The sequence below is a fragment of the Thermobia domestica genome, chromosome 5 (assembly GCF_964235325.1).
Source record: "Thermobia domestica chromosome 5, izTheDome1.hap1.1, whole genome shotgun sequence".
NCBI lineage: Eukaryota > Metazoa > Arthropoda > Insecta > Zygentoma > Lepismatidae > Thermobia > Thermobia domestica.
In genome coordinates, this window is record NC_137458.1 from 238,128,667 (window position 1) to 238,152,932 (window position 24,266).

The 24,266-nt window shown below is 33.7% G+C and overlaps 1 protein-coding gene across 3 annotated transcripts in view; it reads right to left on the reverse strand.

Annotated features, from left to right (window-relative positions):
- The window catches only part of LOC145686475 (uncharacterized), a 134,857-nt gene that overhangs the window by 77,417 nt on the left and 33,174 nt on the right, over positions 1-24,266 (reverse strand). For all 3 annotated transcript variants that reach the window (XM_081759820.1, XM_081759821.1, XM_081759819.1), the window contains one exon: positions 20,170-20,270. In XM_081759820.1, coding sequence (XP_081615946.1) covers positions 20,170-20,270 — 101 coding nt within the window. The remainder of the gene's footprint in view (positions 1-20,169; positions 20,271-24,266) is intronic.

The window sequence follows — 24,266 nt, forward strand, 5'->3', positions numbered from 1 at the left end:
ATTATTTTATTTATTTTTTTACCATACCGATTAATTAACGTCACTTTAAACTTTTCATAAGTTTTAGTTGAAGGTGCATCGGGCCAAGTAAAGTTACGTAGATATCACCTGTAACTGTGAGCAATGTTGGTACTTAAGCATTTTCCTTGATGCCATCTGCGACATAGATCAGCTTGTATTTTCAGGTAACTCTTAATGTTACCTGTTTCAAGACCAAACTCCTTGAATAGACTTAAATGAGCCATTGGAGCTTTAGACACTTTTACTTCTTGCGCCAGTTGAACGTCTTAACATTTCACAGTGTATACTCTGAACTAACACCAGTATTTTGATTTCTACACATCGCACGATGTATATCAATATAATTCACGCCTTCATAAAGGTATATAACTTACCTTACGCTAAATTACAATTGAGGCTCACTAAATCTTACGTAGCCTACTTAATTGTTTGAACATAACCCAAACTAGTTAACATATAAACAGAATAATATCGATTTACAACAGGATTCATTAACGTGTTACAAAGTACTTTTAAACAAATCACGTAAAACCAATTACCATCCCATCAAGTATCAAGGTAAAGAAGTTCATGTGTTATATATTAACTTGTGAAATAATCTTTTCTTGAATCAACCTCTTCACAGGTTAGAGGGATGACTTATAATTTTCGAAAGATCATAGATAGGATTGAAAAGAAAGAAAGTGCTAACTATTGTATTCGTGATAGAATACTATTGAAGGAAACTAAAGGTTCGTCTCACTTAGCATAATACGTTTAGTGATATAAGGTAATATGTTACGAAGGTGACATCAACGTTCGAATTATAGAAATACTTCGAAACATGGAAAATACTATTCTTGGAGGGTAATTTACCCGCGTTCCTATTACTTGGACACGATGAAATCATGGCCTTGCAGTAATGGTTATAAGTACCCTCTTGTGTTGATAGATGCTGCTAGTCGGTTTGTAGTCAGACCCAGTAAGAAGCCCTAATTCATCTGGGATAAATTTTGATAAGTAGTTTTTGCTTTATGGTACACAAATAAGGTCATTCACGATCAAGGTTAGTACTTTATATTATTCTTAAAACCTTCCTTTTTAGTACAGGCATACAGAATATGACGACCTCTAGCTATTCGCCTACTTCCAACTTAGTGGAAAGATAAAATCACTCACAACGTACCTTAATGAGAACCAAAGCAAGTGGATAATTTCATTCATCAGGACCAGTACACAATGAACGTGTGTAAATTTTGAAATCGTATAAACTCTTTTACGATATTTTTTGTAGTTGGAAAATATTCAATCCTCTTTATGTGACTTGGCTAGTCGATCTAAGTATAGTAGAAATCTCTACTAATAAGAAGCTCAGTAAGATCAAAACAGTAAATATTGAAAAAACTTGGCAAAGGAAGCAAAGACTGTACAATAAAAAAAACAAGTATTTTGTGCCTTCTCAGTTGATGAGTTGCTGTTTGTTACGCAGATTTTAAAGGCTTCTTTGGGTAAGAAGTTTAATCTTAAGTTTGCACTGAAATAATCTGGTCCTTTTAAGATCTTGAGCTTTCAGACTAAGAATACAGTCTGATTGTGATTTGTGAAGTATCCATTCAAAAAGTTGAAAAAAAAAAAAAAAAAAAAAGATATGTACATTAAGAAATATCACATTTATAGAACTTTGGATGGTAAATTTAACTAGTAAAGGCTGTTCGACTTGTGCCCTCCTAAAGTACAGAATATGTAGGTAATACTTTGAGTCAGATATTATTAGATATTCAGAGAATCTAATTATTAATATGTACGAGGGTAAGTCAAAAACTATCCGCAATGTAGCTATAACTTTTCTTACATTGTTCATACTGACCTCTGCCCTTGTTTATGTTATTGTTATGCTGTTGTGGTCATGCTATGAAAGTTTGATTTCAATTCCTCCATTTGTCTTCCTTTAACTGCAGATAGATCATAGCCGCTCTATTAGAAGTTTGCACCAATGAAGAACGACGAGCAGTGGTCTAAAGGTGTATCAGGGGCCGAAATCCATTAAAGACTTTCGGCACAATACGGGAACAGTGTCTTGCCGCAACAGTGTGTCTACGTATGGATTGAAGCATTCGAAAATGGTCGCATAAGTGTTAAGCACGAAGAAGGATGGTCGTCCGGCTTCACACTTGTGCTACCATTTTCGAATGCTTCAATCCATTCGTAGACACTCTGTTGCGGCAAGACACTGTTCCCGTATTGTGCCGAAAGTCTTTAATGGATTGCGGCTCCTGATACACCTTCCGACCATAAAAACCGGATCATTGCTCGTTGTTCCTCTTTGGTGCACACTTCTAATGGAGCGGCCATGATCTATCTGCAACAAAAGGAAGACAAATTGAGGAATTATAATCGAACTTTCATAGCATGACCACAACGGCATAATAAAATAAACGAGGGCCGAGGTAAGTATGGACAATGTAAGAAAAGTTATAGCTACATTGCGGATAATTTTTGATTTACCCTTGTATATACATATATTTGATTAGAAGTGTATGTATCGTATATTCTATGCACCAGAATTCTGTTTGTTTTCTTATATTCCTGCAGGAATGTTGTGTTGTGATATACATTGCGATTGTTGTCACTGAACCTGAGAACGATGAGTCAGCATCCAAAAGAGAAGTTGAAGGGTACCAATATTGTCACATGTATGGAAGCGAAAAAAAAGGACCGTTAGTTATTAAGTAAGAAACCAGGCCTGAAAGAAAGCAAGTAGATCACATTTTTTCTTTATCAAATGTGACCTGAGTGTTAATTTACAAATCATTGACACTCCTTCCTGATAAAATGAAAATCATAATGAAATGCGAAAAAAATCAACAGACATTTTTAGAAGCAAGAACTAACAATTGGGCACATTCATTTTGGCTGGTCATTTCCGAAATTTGTGTGAGATTATTAACCCTATTCATTCAAATTTATGAACGAAGGAACATTTGATTGTGAAGGGGATGTATAATCATCATTAGAAGCTTCAGAAACCTCTTACGATAACAAAACTAAATAACATTTAATTCATAAATATCTTACAAAATAATGCACTTAGACACACAGAATTTTCAATATGAATGCCGAAGAGCAATATAATTTAAGAGATGCTCTCAATTTACACGTCATGTAGATTAATTGTAATAATTACTTCCGTAATGAGGTAATCACTACTGTGAGTAAAGAGCGGAAAGCCACTTCCACACCTCATATATTATTAAAGATAGCATTTTTGAAGAACACTTGCTGGAGAGGAAGCCTCGTGGCAATCTGAGAAGCGAAACTCGCGTTTCACCACCATTTTTACAATCACACGTCTTATACAGCCTCATTCACTCGCTTCTTGCTGAAATATTTCAGCTTTACGACGGAAACTACCTGAATACGCTTTTTCGAAAGCTGGTGTTCCAGATATATCAATAAAATATTTCGTAAAACAAAGAAGTAGGTAGTTTTTTTTTTCAACTTTTATTGTTTTTATGTCGAAAGAATCCTTGTGTGCGAAAAAGAGGAGTAGTTTGACCTTTGCATTTTCAGAGCAATCTTGGAACATTTGAATTCCGTGTTACATGTTTGTTTGTGTTGTGAATTAATTAAAGCGTGTACTCGTTTCAAAACATTCTTGCTGTCATGCAGGCAAGATAGAAATTTCTTTCACCCTCGGAACAGTTACTATTTTTATCAAATTCAACCACAACTGCAATGTTATAATGTCAACAATTGTGATCTTATACTTTATATTCCCGCTGACAAACAAGTAAAAAATATTACATGAGAGAGAGAGAGAGAGAGAGAGAGAGAGAGAGAGAGAATGAATTTCTAAAATTATTGCTAAACTTAGTCAATTTTACATTAAGTGTTAGTCGCAGAAATTGTCAGATTCATGAGCAGAACGTTCTTTGCTTATTAGAGAAACAAACATTCAAGACAAACAAGAAGCCAAACAGACAAATATGGATATTTTTTCACTATGAGAAAAAGAACGTAAAAATTCTGTAAAATAGGGGGCAAAAGTTGTTTTTCGTTCATAAAAACGTGGGTCGTGAGAACGTAACATTATAGTTCTCAAACTTTTGCTATTTGTGAACCGGCAAAATCGAATAAAGATACGGTTTACAGACCATGAAAGCAAGAACTAAATAAAGCTTCTTTTTAGTATTTCTCTTTTGCCATTTCGCTCCAAGAAAGTACATATGAAGAATAGATTATTTGAAGAAAATACATATCAGATTAATATTTATTTATTTTTACGAGAAATGGCTTATAGCACCGTATAGTGTTATTAATGAAATATTGATATATGAAATATAAACAAAATCGTTCAAGCCGTTTTTTTGAGAAAATGACAATTTTTGATTTTCACTCTTTTGGGCGTAGGAAGAAAATTCAGTCACTCTCCTGGAAAATCTTATAAGAAAAATTTACAATTTTGTGCAGGTAGTTGAGATGCTCCATGTGAGAGTACATACATCGGGACGAACGGATATTCAAAAATCACTTTTCAGACATGTGAGGGCCATGAAACGTGTATATCAGTTGAAAACTCGGATCAGATTTTTTTTCTCGAAAGTAGAAAGGTGGTCAAACGCGTTATTGCGTAGTTACAGACCCGAACGATAAAATAATTGGTCAAAACTCGAGAGTGAAATGTCGAATGAAGCTTAGATACAGCATAACGAGTATTTTGAGTCTATATTCTATTAATGCGTTAGTTGATGAACATCATGTCTGTATATATTATACTTACTTATTTTAGAGTAACAAGAACTACCAGGTTATCATAAAATAAGATATCGCTGTTCAGAACTCTGGAGACGTAACCACTCGACAAAATATAATCTAACTTGGTAGGAGCATATTTGGTTACATGCAGAAGCGATTGGTGTAGAAAACAAAATTAGTTCGAATTTTTGCCACCATAGATAATTGTGGCGCTGCACAACGAAAAGTAAATCATTGTGGAAGGAAACCGACACTAGTGATGCTAAATGATAAGAAAAGTTGTAATTTCGTCTTTAAGTGCTTACTCACGTCTGCATGTGTTTCAGTGATATGGGTTTGAGCGCCACTATGTGCCAGAAGTGAATTGATAGTGATCCGATGTTTGTTTCTTTTTTCTTCCCACAGGCTTTGCCTTGTGATCAAGGGGTCTTGGGTTCGATTTCCGGTGAAGACACACGTGAATTGGATCCCATGTTAACGTGTAGGTCCCGTCCTTAGAACGTCGTCATCTCATACGGTACTAGTCACCATGGATTTTCCTTGTCCAGGGACCTTCACATCAAAGACCTGCCTTCGGGCAGAACCCCACATCACCATAATTGCCCATAACACATCACAACACCACAGAGTTATTAATAGGAGTACAAATCAATGCCACGCGTCCCACGGTGGCATAATTACTGCCTTTCTTTCATTGAATATTAATAATATCCTTTGTCTTCCATACTACACTTATCGCACTTAACACTGAACAGAAACACAATAAACTCTGGAGGCGAGATTTGACACTAATCTTTTTCTGGAATTTTGGAGGAAGCTTACATTTTATGAGCACAGGAAAGACTAACATTTAACGTCGTTTTTGTAAGATATCCAAGAATTTTAAAGGGACGATTCAGCTCAAAAGCCCCCTTTCCACGTAAATTCGCCACTGACTACGGGGTATTAATAGCATTGGTAATCAATGCTACGGGACCCACAGGAGAGGCAATTACAGCCTTTCTTATCATTTAGCATCAGTAGTATCATCATTTAGCAGCATCATCGATTTCCTTCCATGCTGCACTTACTTGGTGTTCTACAGCGCAACTACCTCTGGTGGCGAAAATTGGCACTAATTTTTATTTTCTACACCAATCGCTTTTGCATGTTCCCAAATATACTCCTACCAAGTTTGGTTGCATTCTGTCAAGTCGTTACGTCTCCAGAATACTCTGAACAGCGATACTTATTTTATGATAACCTTGTAGATATGTTCGACGTTCTAGTTCCACTTATATTTACGGCCATGACCTGATTACTTTAAAAAATCGTTTACAGAGTCTAAATTATTGTGACATTACTGCGTCCATGCTTTATTGGCTTGATTGATTTGGGGTTTAGTTTCCCTTTCAGCACCGAACGTAGGTGAATGGAAAGATTGCGGGAAGTATAGTGACCCATGTAGATAAAGCTGGTAAAAACGTTTCTAATAATGAAGAAATACTGTGTGGTAGGTGTAATGGAATATTAAGAAATGGAATTTAGTGTTCAATCTGTAAGAAACATTTTCATTTTGGTAACTGCAGCGGTGTAAATAATGAAAAACAGCTTCAAATTTGGAGTTGCGTTTTGTGTATAAATGAAACAAAAGACAATCAGCATAACAGAGGGTTTGTTGATTCTCTGTGTTTGGAAATATCTAAACTACATGAAAAAAATGAAACACACTGTGAAATTGTAATGATATTAAGGAAAGATATGTGTACGTTAATAAACAAAGACCACAAGTGCCTGAAATCAACAGTGTGTAAAAAGCAATATCAACCTACTTGGTGTGACGTTGTCAAAAAATGCACGAACACAAATAGTATTAGAAATAATCCTCCGCTGCTAGTCAAGTCATCGCTCCAAGATTATCAAGGAGGACAGGGTAAACTAGTTCCTGTTGAGAAACTGTCCGGGAACCAAAAAGTTCCAGTGCGAGACAGAACAAATATTTGAACTCAACAAGAATGTTGTACGGTAGTGCAAGGTGTAAACAGTAAGTGGACTACAGTTAGATAAATAATAATAATAATAATAATAATAATAATAATAATAATAATAATAATAATAATAATAATAATAATAAATCAACTAATAAACCTGTTAATATGTCTGAACAGAAACTTGCTTATCAACAGTACCAAGTAAGTACCCAAAACAGATTTAGTGTATTCAACTCTGATGAGTTGAATGAATCAATTAAACATTTGGATACTACAACATAAACCAAATCAAAGTGCAAGGTGCAGAGGAACAGTTTAGGTAGGTACAAGGGAACTCAAAAGAACAACTTTAGGTTAAAATCCTGTACGCCTGGCGAAACTATAATTGTAGGTGACAGTCACGGTCGTGGTGTAGCTTCATGTTTAAATGAAGAATTAAGCAATGTAATTGGTTTTGTGAAACCAAATGCTCAACTGTATGAGGAAGCAGCTTCCTATATTAACAGTTGTAAAGAAATGACGTACAAGGATACAATAGTAATAATTGGTGGTACTAATGACGTGGCAGAAAATGAAGCGGAAGATGTAACTAGAACATTGTGTGAAATCCTTCCAATATTATTGAATACAAATGTTATTGTAGTCACAATATCATTTCGTCAGATCTGAACAATCTATCCTGTGTAAATTTAGCAGTAAGAGATACTAATAGTAAGATTATTAACTTATGTAAATATTTCCAGAATGTAAAAGTACTGGATATACAGAATCTTCCTAGAAGTTATCATATAAAACATAGGCTACATTTGAATGGTTCAGGAAAGGGTACCTGTGTAGTAAGGTAAAAGAAATGATAACTGCAAATATAGCTGATAGTATAAATTCCAATACAATTGCATTTTCGTACGAAACAGATGACCTAACCAATGTGTAAAATAATGTAGACAATGTAGTACACACAGGCGCCGATGAAAATGTAAACCGTTATGATGAAAGACTCAACTATGTGGGTAGAATTTGTTTAATACAGAAGACAAATCATGGCGTAGATCACAAAGCTGAAGATTCTAATAACGACGTTTTAGTGCACGGGCCAATTAGCTGTATAGTCCAGTCAAATTAGACTTTAACCCAGACATTTAAAATAACAAAACGAAACATCGTGGAGTATGCAGCACTAGTTATGTTGTACTTCTGGCAAAAAATTCCCAAGAATCCTGTGACGGGTTTAGGAGTTATGACGTCAACAATATGGCTGCCGTCAAAATTCATAGTGAAATCTTTGAATTACCTTTTCACGTAATAAAGCCAAGACATTCATTTTTGAGACAAACTGAAGAGAACTGATTGGAAAATTTGTAGAATGAACTATAGTAGTTAAATCGAAGCTGCAAAAATTCACTTTTTTGAATACTTCTTTTGAAGTATACACGTAAATATCTCCCTGACTAGTACATGTTTTTTTTCTTTCTTTTCTTCATGATATTGTAGGTCATTTTATTAGTTTTAAAACGACACCGGTTTTATTTTTCTATCACGAAAAGTAAGGGAGCTACGTGAATTTATGATGTGGAGCATGCGATCTGCAACGTGTGCTGGATGAGCATAATGTCTAATTGTATTTACAGATTCATAGCAAATAGTCAGAGGTATTGTAGATTTCTTTTACCAGCTACTTTGTTAGAGTGAATAGGGAACTTATGTACACTCATGTCCAAAATGATTGTCGCATATCTATAACTGTCTCCTTGTAAGAATATAATTTGATAATGAGTTTGCAGGGTACTTTTAATACTGATACTATGTATATAATTTAGAAACGTATCTTTGTGGTAAATTTCATAGAAAAAGAATTATAAATACGAAAATTAAAATGAGTAAAACAAAATGTTGCTAAATGAACAGGAAAGTTTTATTTTCGTTTTATTGTTCTTATTTACTGCTCTTTTGACATGAAATTTTCCACATACATGTCTTTGCCGATTATACACATACTAACATTATAAAAAATACCGAGCGAATTCGGTATCAAATTATATTCCTATAACAACATATTTATAGACATGCGATAATAATTTTGAACATGAGTGTACCTACTATGACAGCTATTTTGGATTCTATCATTTGGGGTTTCAATAAAATTTTGAAACAAGGCTTTGCACTACTTAAATATTTAAACTACCGTTATGAATAACGTACGAAATACTATTGAAGATTAAAATCCTTATATCAACACCCGCATAGCAATATGTAGAGCTGAAGTGAATGAAAACAGTGTTTAATAATAAAAAGTACTCTAAAAATGATGTTAATATAAATTAGCCTAGACAAGGTAATACTCTAAATATATAGAACATTAGAGTACATACAACATCTTTTGTTTCACATTTAGTTAGGAATTTTACGTTATGCTGGTGGAGAACTTAACTCGCTGCTAACCTCAATGTCATTTCATTAGCACGTGTTGAATTTATTTTGTTTGTCTTGTCATACTCACATTCTTCAATCGTCTTTTAGCTATTACTACAACCATAACCCGCACATAGATGAACAGTTCAGTCTATAGCTTTTACACTCACAATTTCTTTCACACGAAATTTTACAGTTGCACATAACTAGCTTCAAAAGGCTTTCAGGAACAGTTGGTTCAAGTGTTGTAACTGGTACAAGTTTGTTGTTTCGTACTTTCCAACCCCATACTGCAGGAGGTAGTTCAACAAGTTTCCACTGTTACAATTGTAAATAAACACGCAAGGAATGCGGATGGGCTGCACCTGAGGTCGGAGGAAGCACTGGTTCAAGCCCACATCGATTCTCTTCTTGGCAACGGTCTTCAAATAAATATGCTATCTTGCTGTACCAAGGTTTGTTTCTTTGCCCCCCGTAGCTAGGAAGAATTTTTCACCCGCAACACTAATCGCATCTGGGAAAGATGAAGGAATTGAAGACATCCATGCAATCACGTAGCTTCTTATCTGTTGAAAGCAGATTGTAAGCTATCTTTTTCCCTTTTCTGAAAGGAGCAGAATTAGAATCACATCCGGTGATTGCATGAAGGAAGGTAGGACCTAATTGGATCTGTATCTGTCGAATGTTGTATATGCGATCTTTTTTTTTTTTTTTTCCAGTTCTTCAGGGCATTACCATAAATACTTGATTTGTAAAATGCACGATTAACAGTACAAGGAGATCTGTATTTTCTCTAATAAGTACCGATGGACCTGTAATAGCTACTTCCATCGGTATATTTCAATTCCGAACTTGACCTGTGCAACAAGATATTGTAGAACTAATTTGTCAAGAGATGGATCATGTAGTTTTGTTAAAAATGAAATGAGAGTAAAAAAGTGTATTATGTTTGAAAAACTTAATGAAGAAAAACAGTTCGAATGTAGTATAATAGAGATACCTTTGCAAAAAAATATGTTATTTGTGTATATAGGACGCCCGACAGTAACATATTTATCAATAACATAGATAAAATACTGGCGTATTTTCATGGTGAAAAATACATTCCAATTATTGTAGGTGATTTGAATGTAAATTTTCTAAGTGAAAAACTCAATGAAGGTTTTGAATCGTTGTTACTTCAAACATACAATTTAACTCCCACGATTAAATTACCTACAATAATAATAATAATAATAATAATAATAATAATAATAATAATAATAATAATAATAATAATAATAATAATAAAAATCTAACATCGACCAGATTCTGGTAAATCCATTAGTCATGATTTATGATTTAGAAGTTATAAACACAGGGTTTTCAGACCATGAAGCACAAATTGTAAAAGTAAAAATTTCAAAACAAGCACCTGTAACTATAGCAAAACCCAATGAAACACCTATAATAACAAGATGTTTTAGTTCAAATAATATTAGTTACTTTGTGTATTCGCTTACCTTGGAGATGTGGGGTAATATTTATGAGCTAACCGACGTGAATGACGTATATGAGAAAATATATGATACTGTAAAGCATAGTTTTGAAGTAGCATTTCCAGTAAAAAATAATTTTATTAAAATAAAGAAGAAAAAAATAAAATGGATTACACCTGAAATCTTAAAAGCAAACATATTAAAAATACAACTAAATAAAACTAGGAAGTGTTACTCTATAGAATCAATGAATTAAATTACAGACACCACAAAACTAGTTATAAAAAATGTTGGAGATAGCGAAATGAAATTATAACAGTAGGAAGATTCTTCAGTCACATAATAAAACAAAGACAATGTGGAAAATAATTAAAGAAGAGTTCAACATGCAAACGCATAGTACCCATATAAGTAGCATAATTTATGAGGGCGTAAACATGACAAATCCAAAATCATAGCAACAGCATTTAATAAATATTTCACAAATGTAGGACAAACCCTTATTAAAAACAAAGGAACAAGTAAAAAAAATCTGATAAATTTATATTCTTAAAACCAGTTACAGAGAGTGAAATAATCATCATAATAAAATAAAGAAAAAATTCGAATTCGGTTGGAACGGATGAAATATGTAACAATTTGATAAAAAGATACTACAAATATTTAGTTAAACTATTGTTATCTCTCAAATATTTCACTCACCAGAGGAACCTTTCCTGATAAACTGAAAGATGCTGAAGTTAAACCATTACACAAAAAAGGTAAATGTAATGAAATAGAAAACTATAGACCGGTATCATTGCTACTCATTATGGGTAAAATTCTGGAAAAATCATGTTCAATCGAGTAATGGATTTCATTAAGAAATACTGTATTTTATCCAACACACAATATGGTTTCTTGAAAGGTGAATCCACAGACAGTAATCTTTCGTTTTCTAGAAACCTGCAGAAAGTTGCTGGTAGAGATGCAAAAAAGCCGGCTTTTTTGAATCGATGGGTTTTTCACATAAAAAGCAGTCTTTTTTGGGAAAAAAACGAGAATTTTGGAAATTTTGACTGTTTTCATTTTCATGGTTTTTCTATCTAAATAGCTTTCTTATAGTATATTCTATAGTTAGATAAGAATTCCATGACCTAAATGCCATATTTCGCTTTGAAATTCACCATCAAGATGGATGGAGCTCATGTTTTACGAATTAAAGCTAACATGAAGAATGTAGTATTTGAGGGCAATTTTAGAGGCTATTTAACTTTAATTTAACTTTTGATTTATCGACATTTTTTTTCTTCTCTAGATCATTTTAGTTTGTCATCCATGCTTCATTTCTAAGAGCTTAGTACTCTAGCTTCTAGCGCAAAAGTTAAACTTACGTTTTTCTATATATCAGTCAAAGCGTACGTTTTTCAATATATCCGTCAAACCGTACTTCCACATTTCTGTTATACTGTAGCTGTGCAACGATTTAGCAATAATTTTCCGGATACAATCTTGAATACTAATTTATACAAATAATCGGTAGCGGATTGAGAAAAGTACTTTGGGAGGAGCTTGAAGTTTAAGAGTACAGATATAACTAATATTTCGTTTCGTTTATATATTTAGCGATAATCTTCCGAATACAACCTTGAAGATCATTTTATACTGAGAATAATTGGCGGATTTAGAAGAGTATTTTGGGAGAGGTTTTTCTTACTAATGTTTAGTTTTTCTAAACATTCGTAATTTTTATTTGACGGGAGTAAAGGCATAACTAATAGATATTTCGTTTGTTTTAGACATTCCATAATTTTGGGGAACAGGCTTCAGTCCGAAAGACCGCCCCCCTAACCTTCGCAAAACCGTCACTGTTGGTAATTAGTAATAATAACGATTTAAAAACAATAAGAAGGGACGTCAGCCAACTCACAGTACACGCACTATTTCTACTTCACAGATGGAATGAAGAAAAGCTGTGTCAGAATGGTCGAATGCTGGGTTGAATCCCGAACTTTCCGATAGAAGCGCAAAAGCTCCACTCAGTCATGTTTGTTGTGCAGTTGTATTTATCCTAACTTAAATATAGTCCGTAGTTTTTTTTTTTTTTTGGTGGTGATGGGGTGGGGAGAGTTCCGTAATGATATGAAGAGTGTGAGCCAAGAACATGGTAACCAACAAATTTTCAATTGCTGAGTTATGCAGCACCAGGTAGACAGCAACGCATACCGCTTCGTTTAATCCTTCATGTATAGTCTTATGTGAAAAATCAGCTTTCCGACTTTTAAAATGGATTGTGCAGCAGAAAATCTCTAATTTCTTAAGATAGTAAAATTGTGGGTTACCATGTTCTTGCTTCACACCCTTCACATGTTGAATCCCTCTTGTTAAAAATTCAGAAAACTTGAGGACTGAGTAAACCGTGATGGTGGTTAAATAAAACTGTACAATTTCAAGAATATACAGAACCAAAAGCTCTAGATGTGCAGCCTTTAAGTGTATCGTATAAATCTTTCTCTTATATTTTATTTTAATTTTATTTTGTTCCAAAAAGAGGGTATGGAATATTTCGAAGTAAAAATACTACATAGAATTTTGCTAGTTATTTGTGTATTTTTTAAAGAAGTATTTACTTTTAGGGTTGGCTGCTTTACACCAGCCGTTTTTTCTTTTTTTTAAATAAACAACTGGTTTAAACCAAAAAAATAAAAAGAACGAAAAATGTGAATCGTGTGAACTTCATGGTGACGTTTCCACACATCAAACCATCTGCATTAGTTTTATTTCTTTTTCACCTTTTAATCAAGGTGTCCCATGTTCAATTCTCGGTTGAACCACAACCCTTCTTTCATGTGTAAACAAAGTAGCGGTTCGGATGTCACTTTAATCGAAAGTCTTCTCCTTGATAACCTTGGTATTACGTAAGGATGTTAAGCCTGAACATACGAAACGAAACCATATTTCTGCATGCCTGAATGCCTGTTGTTTTATAAAGAAGCCAAGGTTGCCTAAATATATCGACAGAAATTGGCAAAATTTATCGATTGCCTATGTAGCTTCCAACATTAGCTTGGATTGGACTTTCAATGATATGTACGTACTAAATTTGTAATTTAATACCTCAGTTTTAGCGTACTGATTATGATACGTTGACCTTTAAATTTTACATGCAAAGCAATAACAGGATTTTTCCGTTATTGTTTTACATTTAGAGTAATGACGGGATTTTCCCGATGGCTAGGGCGGGAGTTTCCCAATTTAAGAAATTTATTGACCGGACTTCTTTAAGCTTATGTGACCTCTTCCAGAATAACCCCGTTGTTGCATAATAACACCACGGCGAAACAAACTTATTTCTGTCAATATGTAATATAAATACATAAAGCAAAATATCTAAACCCAAAGAACCTAGTTTAAACCCAAAAAAACTAGTTTACACTCCCCCCAAAAAACGGGTTTTTGGCATTTTCAAAATCAACCATGGTTCTTGCCAATCATGCTTACTTTTGTATATAGGAGGTTAAAAAAAATCTTATTATATACATTGGTTAATCCTTTGGAATTTATCATGTAAATATGTTAAGAAGTAAAATTGTTTGAAATATCATTTCGAAATTTATGGTTTATTTTCGAGGTTTTATATTATTATCGGCATCAACCATTAATTAAATGACTTTTTGTGTTATAGAGAAGTGAAACAAAATCTGCTTTATCAATTTAAAGCAGAATTTTGAAAAAAAAAAAAAAAACACAATTTCCCAAGCAAAAAAGCGAAACAAAAAAGTTTTTTTTTTTTTCAGAAAGCCTTTTTTTTTTTTTTTTTTCGAGCCCTTGCATCTCTAGTTTCTGGATGAGAAATAATTCCGTATAGGAATATTTTTGGATCTAACAAAAGCCTTCGATTTATAAATCATAATATATTGCTAGAAAAACTTAGTTGAATCATACCTTAAAGATCGGAGGCAAGTAACTGAAATCACAGGAATAATTAATAATAAAATTAAAAAATGTGTATCAAGTGAGGAAATTATTAATTGTGGAATACCACAGGGATCAATTCTAGGGCCAGTTCTCTTTCTTCTTTATATAAATGATCTTTCTGAAAATATTAACAGTTCATGTGTGACTTTATATGCATATGATACAAATATAATAGTTAGTGGGAAAGATGAAAGCGAATTAGCTTCACACTGTCAAACGGCAATGAACCAACTCTTAAGTTGGATGAACAAAAATAACCTAGTTATTAATGCAAATAAAATATGTACCTTAAATTTTCACAATAGTAAAAGCAATCAAGCCAATACAATAATGAGAATAAATAATAAAACAGTTTAATATGTAGAAACTGTTACCTTTCTCGGAGTTAAAATATCTAATAATTTCAACTGGGAACCACATATAGAACATGTAAGAAGTACGTTAAGCAAACTGTTTATGCAATTAGATGTATAAGAGATAAGAATAATGTAAAAATAGCTAAGTGTATATATTACGCAAATTTTCATTCTATAATAAAATATGGCTTGCTGTTCTGGGGAAATACTCTTAAAAGTCTTGTCATCTTTAGGCTACAGAAGAAAGTGGTAAGGATACTTGCACGAGTAGAATGGAACTCTCTTTGCAGACATGTCTTTAAGAAACTTGAAATAATGACTCTTCCCTCAATGTATTTGTTCAAAATATTAATATATATGAAAAAATCATAGTAGTGAATTTATTGTTAACAAAGACATTCACAGGTACAACACAAGAAGTAAAGAAGACTTTCACTTGCATACACATAGAACAAATATATACAATAAATCAGTTACTCACAAGGGTACTCTATTATACAATCTATTTCCATCATGTTTAAAAAATCGGGTATCTGTAAAGAGCTTTAGAATCAAACTTAAAAGGTCCTTGCTATATATCTGAAATGTTCAATTTCGTTGTATGACGATGAACGGATGCAATAAATTATGATTATAGTAACTAGGTTAGGTAAACTTAGAGATAGTTGTATCCGCCTCGCAGTTTTTCGAGAGAATTGTGTAGTTTGTATTAATGTAAACGTCTTATAAAAACTTTGTGTTATGAAGGAAGGGTAACTTCAACCATGATCTGGTATCAAACTCTTGATTCTGCTCTCTAAAGCATAATTTTTACAGCTGAGCTAGTGTAGTTTTGAGAAGCGAAACTTACAAGTATCAAATACTTGTAGCTATTAATAATTATCTAACTAGTGTTATTAGTAAGTTGAAAATTTACATTTTGTACCTGAGATTTTGCTTTCGCACTATACAATATTCAACACGAAATCGTATGAAGCAAATAGTTCAAAATACCTGTTTTGTACTTGCCACGTTCTTGCACTTGTGGTATTTTCAGAAATGAAAGAAATAAACAGAATGAGGATGGTACACCGCGGCGTTCTACCATACCCACTGGAAAAGGACTTGAAAAAAATTCCTTTGCCGCAGGATATCTATTCGTGACGATTAAACTGGAGCAGGCAACTTTCGTCCACTTCCCTGTTTGCTGTATAATATAAAGCCCATTACAATGTTACCAACAATGTTAATTACACTTCATCTACGTCATTAAGTGTAAAATTGAAACCGCCATTCACTTCCTGTTGCTTTACCGTATTCGTATGGAAAATTTTAAGCTGTTGAGTACCACATTTCGTGAATTATTTATGAAGTAGAATTTAGATGTTATCTTACGAGGTTTGAGAAACCAGTGGTACAAGGTCTAAGCTCTCTTTAATACACAATGTTTATTTGAGAACGACTTATGAATTGAGATTTTGTTGTTTGAAAGATATATTTTCATGTAGTGTTGGAATAATTGCAAATTGGAATAATAATAAAAAAACAAAGGAATCGTATTTACGAGTACTATAGTCTAAAGTATTTGTACAGTCTAACTAATGCACTTGTTGCAGACTGTATATACTTCCCAATTTTACATATATACGTATATCCTCTTGGGATTTATCCTGATTAATGAAAATTGGATAAAGATCATTCGCATAGTTAAGGGTAGTAGGTGTGAAATAATCTTACTACCAAGTGCAATTATTTCTAGTGTAAGTGATTGGGAGGATGCATATCTATGCAGCATACAGACAAGAAAAAGACTTTTAAACTGGGATGCTAATTTTGATGATACTTTGTTACTTAGAAAATCACGGTTTAATCACCTAGTTTCAATAATCTTATAACAAGATAATGTCAGGTACCAGTAATCATTACCAGTAAGTAATACACTTTGTTCGTGAATAAGGTAAGAGTTAAGGTAATATGACGGCACAAGAGGAAGATCAATCTTCGTAAAAGAAGTATCATTCACATGCAATAAATTTATGTGCTACAAATCACGGGACAGTTGTAATTATTGTGTGTAGAGCATTATCACATAATAAACGAATGCCACTAACCGTATCACTTAATCTTCTGGGTCAAGTTACACATCGACCAGTCGACCGAATTGCAAGGAGACGTAAATTGTTAAGTGTGAACAAGGTGAACATCCGATACGCGGTATTATGCATATACGAGAATACCTCACGGAAGGTATTTCTAGATTTTATGATCAGTGAAGTGGCCGAATACAAATGCTTAATAACCATGACTAGCACCGTTTGGGTAGATTCAACTCTCGAAAAATATAAACTTCAGTTTAACATACCATTGTTATGTTCTGTAGGTTATCAGGATGGGTAATAAAAGGAAGAGAATTATTGCAAGAGTGGTTGAAATTAAGACAGTGGAGGGAAGCGGAAAAATTTGAACATCTAAAAGCACGACGTTCTTTACATATTCGTATGGGCTAGGATCGAATCAGAGGCCCTTCGTACTAATAATGAGTACTCCGTCACTGAATCACCATGTTCCCACAGACAATGGATTAAATTCAATTCATGTTCAATTCAATTCATTCAAGGAAGTAGCTAGTCAGTGCAACGTTCTTTAGCTGCCACGAAATTGTAAGAACAGGAGGCTAATCAGAATGCCTCTGTTAATGAAAATAGTAATTGTACCCTAACGGGCTGACAAAAGTACGACGTGGACCTATAAAACATGACACCAATTGTTTCTAACTAATGTTAGGATTCAGAGTAGCACATATCATGGACCGTAAGTTTTCCACGAGACATTGTGCAGGGCGAGGTGGCATCAACTAGTTCCGCTGGTATTCCAGTGTGCCATTGATTGGTGATCGGTACGTTGAACGCTTGATGTCCATTTTAAGTCCTTCATGAACAATGGACGTTTCGACAGGATAATGCATCAGGCCAAGTTATCCAGTGTTGGTTGGAGTACCATTGAGAGTACTTTTGACAAAGAATGTCGCATCCAAGTTACCCTAAGAAGAAGGAAATCTAGTGCCAGGGTGGATTGATTTAAATCAGTCTGATTTAAATCACTTGATTTTTTAAATAAAAATCGTTGATTTAAATCAAATTCCAAAATAATTTATAGTGAAAATAAGTAAAGTCCCGTTTTTCTTCTGTTATTTCAATTATGGAAGATGATAATCATAATACAATGAGACTCAAATGTACAGTATGTACAACATAGTATGAAAACAAGTGTCATGCAGAGGATGATTAGGGAAAATCCCGTTTTGAACGGGTAACAGGGCAATCCTGTTTTCTTGTCTTCGTAACATAGGGTTTATATCATAGATCGTAACTATTCCACATGTGCGCGTCTATATATTTGTATCCAGATAATAGGGCGTATGTAGAAGTATCCCATTCCCTCTCCGAAAATTATTTACATTTTATAACTTTAGGCAAAATTTATGTATTTCGTGCCGCAAGCTAGTTACAATTTCCTTAAAAATATGCCTCTGCCAAATATCAGTAACTTCTGTGGAAAAAAAAAGTGTCATTTTGATAAGCGTTGCTGTACTTTTTCCTTAACGCTTAACTTTTAAATTGTCACCTATTTTTAGATGATAGGATAAAATCTTCATTATTCGATTAAAAAAGTACCAATAATGCTTTTTACTTCGTTTTTTTTCAGGACTGAAGGCATTGTAGGGCACATTACATAAGCTTTCACGCCTTTCCGCGTCGAAACATAGGATGTGATGACGTCATAAATTTAAAAAAGATATTTTTTTGTTGTGCTTATTTTTATTATTTTTTTGGCGGGCCTACATTTTGCATTCAGAAGACTGCAATTCTGCACACTAGTTCAGTGCACCCTTAGTATTTTTCAGATGATTTCAGATCTCTGCGTGGAAATAGGGGGTCCAGAGGGGCAAAATCGTACAAAAAAATGGACATTTTAAACAAAATTTAGCTTTCTTCGTGATTTTCCCGCCTAAGATGGAGACATATGAATGGTACCATCTGAAAGGCTGTTCTATTCTGAAGAGAATGATGTACGAACCATGATCTTAGAATAAATAGGGATGTTTCAGGAAACTTTTACCAGAGATCCTGTTTTATACGGGAATCTGGGGTATTTGGGGATATTATTTTTCGCGGGCTTACTTTTGCATCTAGAAGTTTGAAATTTTGGACACTCATTCACTGCACCTTTAATATTTTTCAGATTTGTTTCAGACTTTTGTCTTTAAACAGAGGCGGTACAGAGGGGTAAAAAGTAAAAAACCGGGATATTTCTTAACAGAAAATCCCGTTTTTCGTGATTTTCTAGCCCCAGATAGTCTACACGATGGAGACATTTGAATGGTACCGTTTGAAACTGTTTTATTCTGAAGAGAATAATGTACAAATCATGATTCTAGGATAAAGAGATGTCTGGAGAAATTTTTATATTACATCCGGGTCATTGGGGTATTGTGGGAATATTCTTAGCTCATTGTTAAATATTTTTCTCGCCCTTACTATTCAAGATAGAAGCTTGAAATTTTGAACACACATTTAGTACACCCTTAATATTTCCCAGTTGATTTTGAAATCTGTACGTTAGCACAGGAGAGTCCAGAGGGAATCAAAATTAAAAAAAAAAAAATAAATAAATAAATAAATAAATAAAAAAATCCCGACTTCTCTCAAAATTTTCCGCTTCAGGGACATGATACGGAAAATGTGAATGTTACCGTTTTAAAGGCTGTTCTACTCTGAAGAGAATGAGGTATGAACCATGATCCTAGGATAAATAGCGATGATACTTGACTGAAAGTCTATAATTTACCCCCCCCCAAAAAAAATCCATAATTTAAAATTGTTAAGAAACATTGTTTGGGATTGATATAGGTTAACGATTGGGGATTAATACAAAATTCAACCCCCATACTTTCATTTAAATGGCATAATTGGCATTTAATACTAATTCGTAATGCTTTTTCTTCAGTTCGCAACGAGGAGAAAGATTTGATTTAAATAAAAAATCGATTTAAATAAAAAAAATCATCAAAAATGATTTAAAAAAAAAATCACGATTTTTTCCCACCCTGTCTAGTACGTATATACAATGGCTTAGTCACACTCAAAGCATGCATATATGAGTCTGTTCCAATTGTGAGAATACTACTATTAGCATCTGTATGAACATTTAAGTTAGTACGAAGAGACAACATTGTACTGTCAATATAAAATACAACCTCTTTACCTTCTGGTCATCTATTCCTTCGTATAACATTTTCATATAGTCTAACTGTTGTTTCAAAGTGTCACAACGCGTTTCAGCAATCTCCAACTGCTGCTCAAGTTCTGAAAATGAAATGAATAAAATGAAGCTTTCGCATAATAAACAACTAATGAAGTCAATTAATTAGAAATTAATCCAGAAACAGTAAGAAGATTATACGAATAACGATAATATATTAATGTGTTCAGATTTTTACAACGTTAACACTATATATATATATATATATTGACAGAAACATTAAAATTTCTTTTTCAGGATCTACATAATAAATACATATTTACTTTTGTCTCATCATTACTAGATATGGAGAAGAACCAATGTAGTTAATTTACAAATTTATTTATTTTCTTTAAAAAAATATTACCTAATACACTAGAGATAATGAAGTTGTTTCATGGAACTATTTTCAGTAACAATTCACGAAGCAGCCTACTTCAATAGTTCCGAGAATACAGGAGAGAAAGAAAGAGAGTGAGAGGGTATTAATTACACAAACAAGTTACGACTTTACACAATGACTTCTCTTTTAATTTTCAGGTGAGCTGGTATTTTGATATCTCATGAACTTAACGTTAGTATAGTCTTGTTTAATTCAGGGTTCCCACTCAAACTACATAATTGAATCCAGAGATGTTTTACGATTTTCACGGTCAAAAATTTTCAATTGTACGGTCAGAAAATTTGCAAAAATAACATTTACTGTTCCCAAAACGGTAATAAAAATCGCCCGGTACGGCTTCTAATAAGCTTTTTTGTATGAAATTGAAAATTTTCTCGATTTTTAAGAGTTGATAATGACATTCACGGCTTATTCCAGGTTTTCTGATGGTATATGAATTCCACAACTTATTTAGGGTTTTCACGGTTTCGTGGGCACCCTGTCATTCTATGAAATAGCGGGACAAAAGTGAAAAAAATAAACATAAAAGAAAAGCAAATTAGAAAATGATATTCAGATCTCCCTTAACCAGACCAGTAAACTACCTAAGATGTATTAGCTTCATTAATATATATAACGCCATTTAACGTATATGCAGTGCTCATTTTAAAATATTCAATCAAAATATTACAAAATAATACGTTATTTCAAGTATACAGATGGCAGAAACTAACAGACGCCTGACAAGTAACACTTCTGTCTTTTGAATCCGGAAGGGAGGAATGTGACACATATCCTGAAAGAGCCAATCCTAATTAAGATGCAAATGGATTCCCAGTGTCAGTCAGCAATGACTTCGGGAGTTATGGTCCTGTGAAGTTAACAGGAATCCATAGGAAGTATTTGGTAGATTGCGATCAACGCAACTATATCTAACGTATGCGATCATCACTGTAGGACAGGTTGAAGCAGGTCTTATCCGAGAACACAATTGTTTTCCACTTAGCACGCTTACGACGATGTCTCGCGCCCATTGTAACCAATGCAATAAAAAAATCATGTGTATCGAAAGTCCAGTTTTCAGCAGACGTCATTAGACTGAGCTCAAACCCGTTATCGTACTCTAGTGTCGAGCTAACACTTTGGATGATGCTATACGGCCCATCACACAAATGTGGACAAGATTACTATCATCCCGTAGTATGATAAGATCACGAGGACTGTTACTCGATCGTTGCTGCGTGCAGTTGTTTCCTATCTACTGCTTATACACACGCATCACTGGTGTGTTGCATGTCCTTGTACGAGAAGCCGTATTTCCATAGACTGAACATGCGATCCCTATCAAATGCAGTTGTCTTTTGATGTTGACGAGATAAAGTGACGCGTTGTCACATTTTTTTTTTTTTTTTTCTGTTTGCTTGTTCACGTTCCACTACCTCAGTATAGTGCAAACCAGCCCTCTCGTTGCACTGCTCCAAATGCCCATCGAGGGTGTTGCTGGGTTTGCCCATTTGTCATCCTGCTGTTAATGAGACCGTTCATGTATCATACTCTGCAGTTCTGACGTCCTGTGAGTTTGGATTCTTTGCCGCCATTCTCTCATTAGCGCTACAATTTTCACAAACAGCGGTGCATATTAACTGAAGCACGAAATAGTGAAGTGTGGATGAGATTTTTTAAAGATATACGTCTGGCAATGACAGCTCTTTTATAAATAACAATGTTTCTGTGAGATATATTGTCTATTTCTATCAAATCTAAGACTAAAAATACCATCCCCTTATTATAGGTAGGATGACCAGAATTTTACGAATATCATTCAAAGAAGTTTCTTTTTCATGTTTAAAAATTCATTGAATATAATATTCGCGTTTAGCTATATCTGAGTACCATATGATATAGAGTTTTCCGTAACGTTGAAAAGCATTAAATATTCTTTGAAGCAACCAATTTACAGTAAAGTTTTTTTTCTTTGTTATATATGTTTATTGTTACGCATCATCATCGTAAGTATTCTCAGTGTTGAATTCAGCCATGTTCAAGGGGGAGCTGAGCCCCGCCCTAGAATATCTATACACATGCATTAAAATATTAGCTTTCTTCTGTTTAATATTTTCGGAAATAAAAGTCTTAAAAGTAAAGATTTTTTTTAAAAAAAGAAAATTAGTTTCTTCTTTTGTCCAACCTAATTGTTCTAATTAACAAACCACGTTCTCGTATAAAGTCGAAGTTAAATAGAAACTTGGAAATTAAGATACAGACACACACAAACGCTTTACAACGTTAATTAGGTAAAAATTGCAATACGTTGGTTATTGCAACCGATCAGACAATGACAAGTCGCGAGTCTTGTTGCGACACATTCCTGCTGCTCTATTGCAATCTAGAACACACTTGTACAAAAGTCTGAATTCAACACTGAGTATTCTGCATCACCATAAGAGAAATGAACGTCCCGAGTGTGTGGATAAAAATTTTACCTAAGTTTTTTTTTCTTTCTTTTTAACATCTTAAAGTGTAATCAGGTTTCCCAATTATTAAAATAAGATACACGTTTGTTAGAATGAAGAAACACACGTATTCAATCTCTCTTTGTCGACAAGGAAATTTTTATATTTTTAGAAATACGTACATACTAGGGATGGTCAAAATTTTTCGGAATCGGAAATTTCACTTTCCGGATTTCGGAAAAAATCCGGAATTCAGAAAACTCCGAAATCCGGATAAAATGCCGAATTTTCCGAAATCAGAATTTTCTAAATTCCAGATTTTTCCGAAATCGGGATTTTCCGACATCGGATTTTTTCCGATTTTACTTTCCGGATTCCGGAAAGTAAAAATTCCAGAATTGGACATCCCTAGTAGATACACTATTCGTATTCGTTCCTTTGTTGTGTTATGTCTTTCCAACGATAAAACCTTAGGCAGGGGTATACCCAGCAATTTTTTTCTGGGGAAGGGGGCTCAATATTTTTTTCAGGGGAACCGGACTTTTACATACTAAAAGCGAATCGAAAGTCCTGCTTCAGAACGTGAAAAGCATTAATAACTCACTATCCATAAACTACATAAATACATATTACACATTATTATTTGCAGATGAAAGATGGGTTTTAACACTGACCAAAATTAGAATCACAGGTTGTAGGAAATGTACAATAAACTATTCACAGGAAAAGTACGAATTTCTCGCTCTAATTTCTTAAACTAAATCTTCTTATGCTGCAGTTATTACTGGAACATTTATTTATTTAATATTTACAAAATCGTATGAGTCGTAATTGAGGATATAGTAAATAGTACTAAAAATAAATAGGAAATTCGTTGTGAACATTTTCGTGACAATTGACCTGCACAACACTGTAGAGGAAATAATGACATATGACGAAAATCGTCTAAGACTTTTTTTTTTCTTTTTTAAGAAAGTCTTACCCTCAAGAAAAAAAAATACCCCTTGTGATTTTCTTCAGGGCAAATGAGTTATGTCATATTATCTGGTTATTAATAGCACATCCATTAATGAAATATGAACAAAATCGCCTTAGTTATTCTTGAGAAAATTGTCCGGGGAAAACTCATCCTTCAATAATAACTACTACTTGTGAACTTGTTTCGAGAAAAATGAGTTATGCCATAGTGTCAAGCTATTAATGAAATATTTATTTACGAAATATGA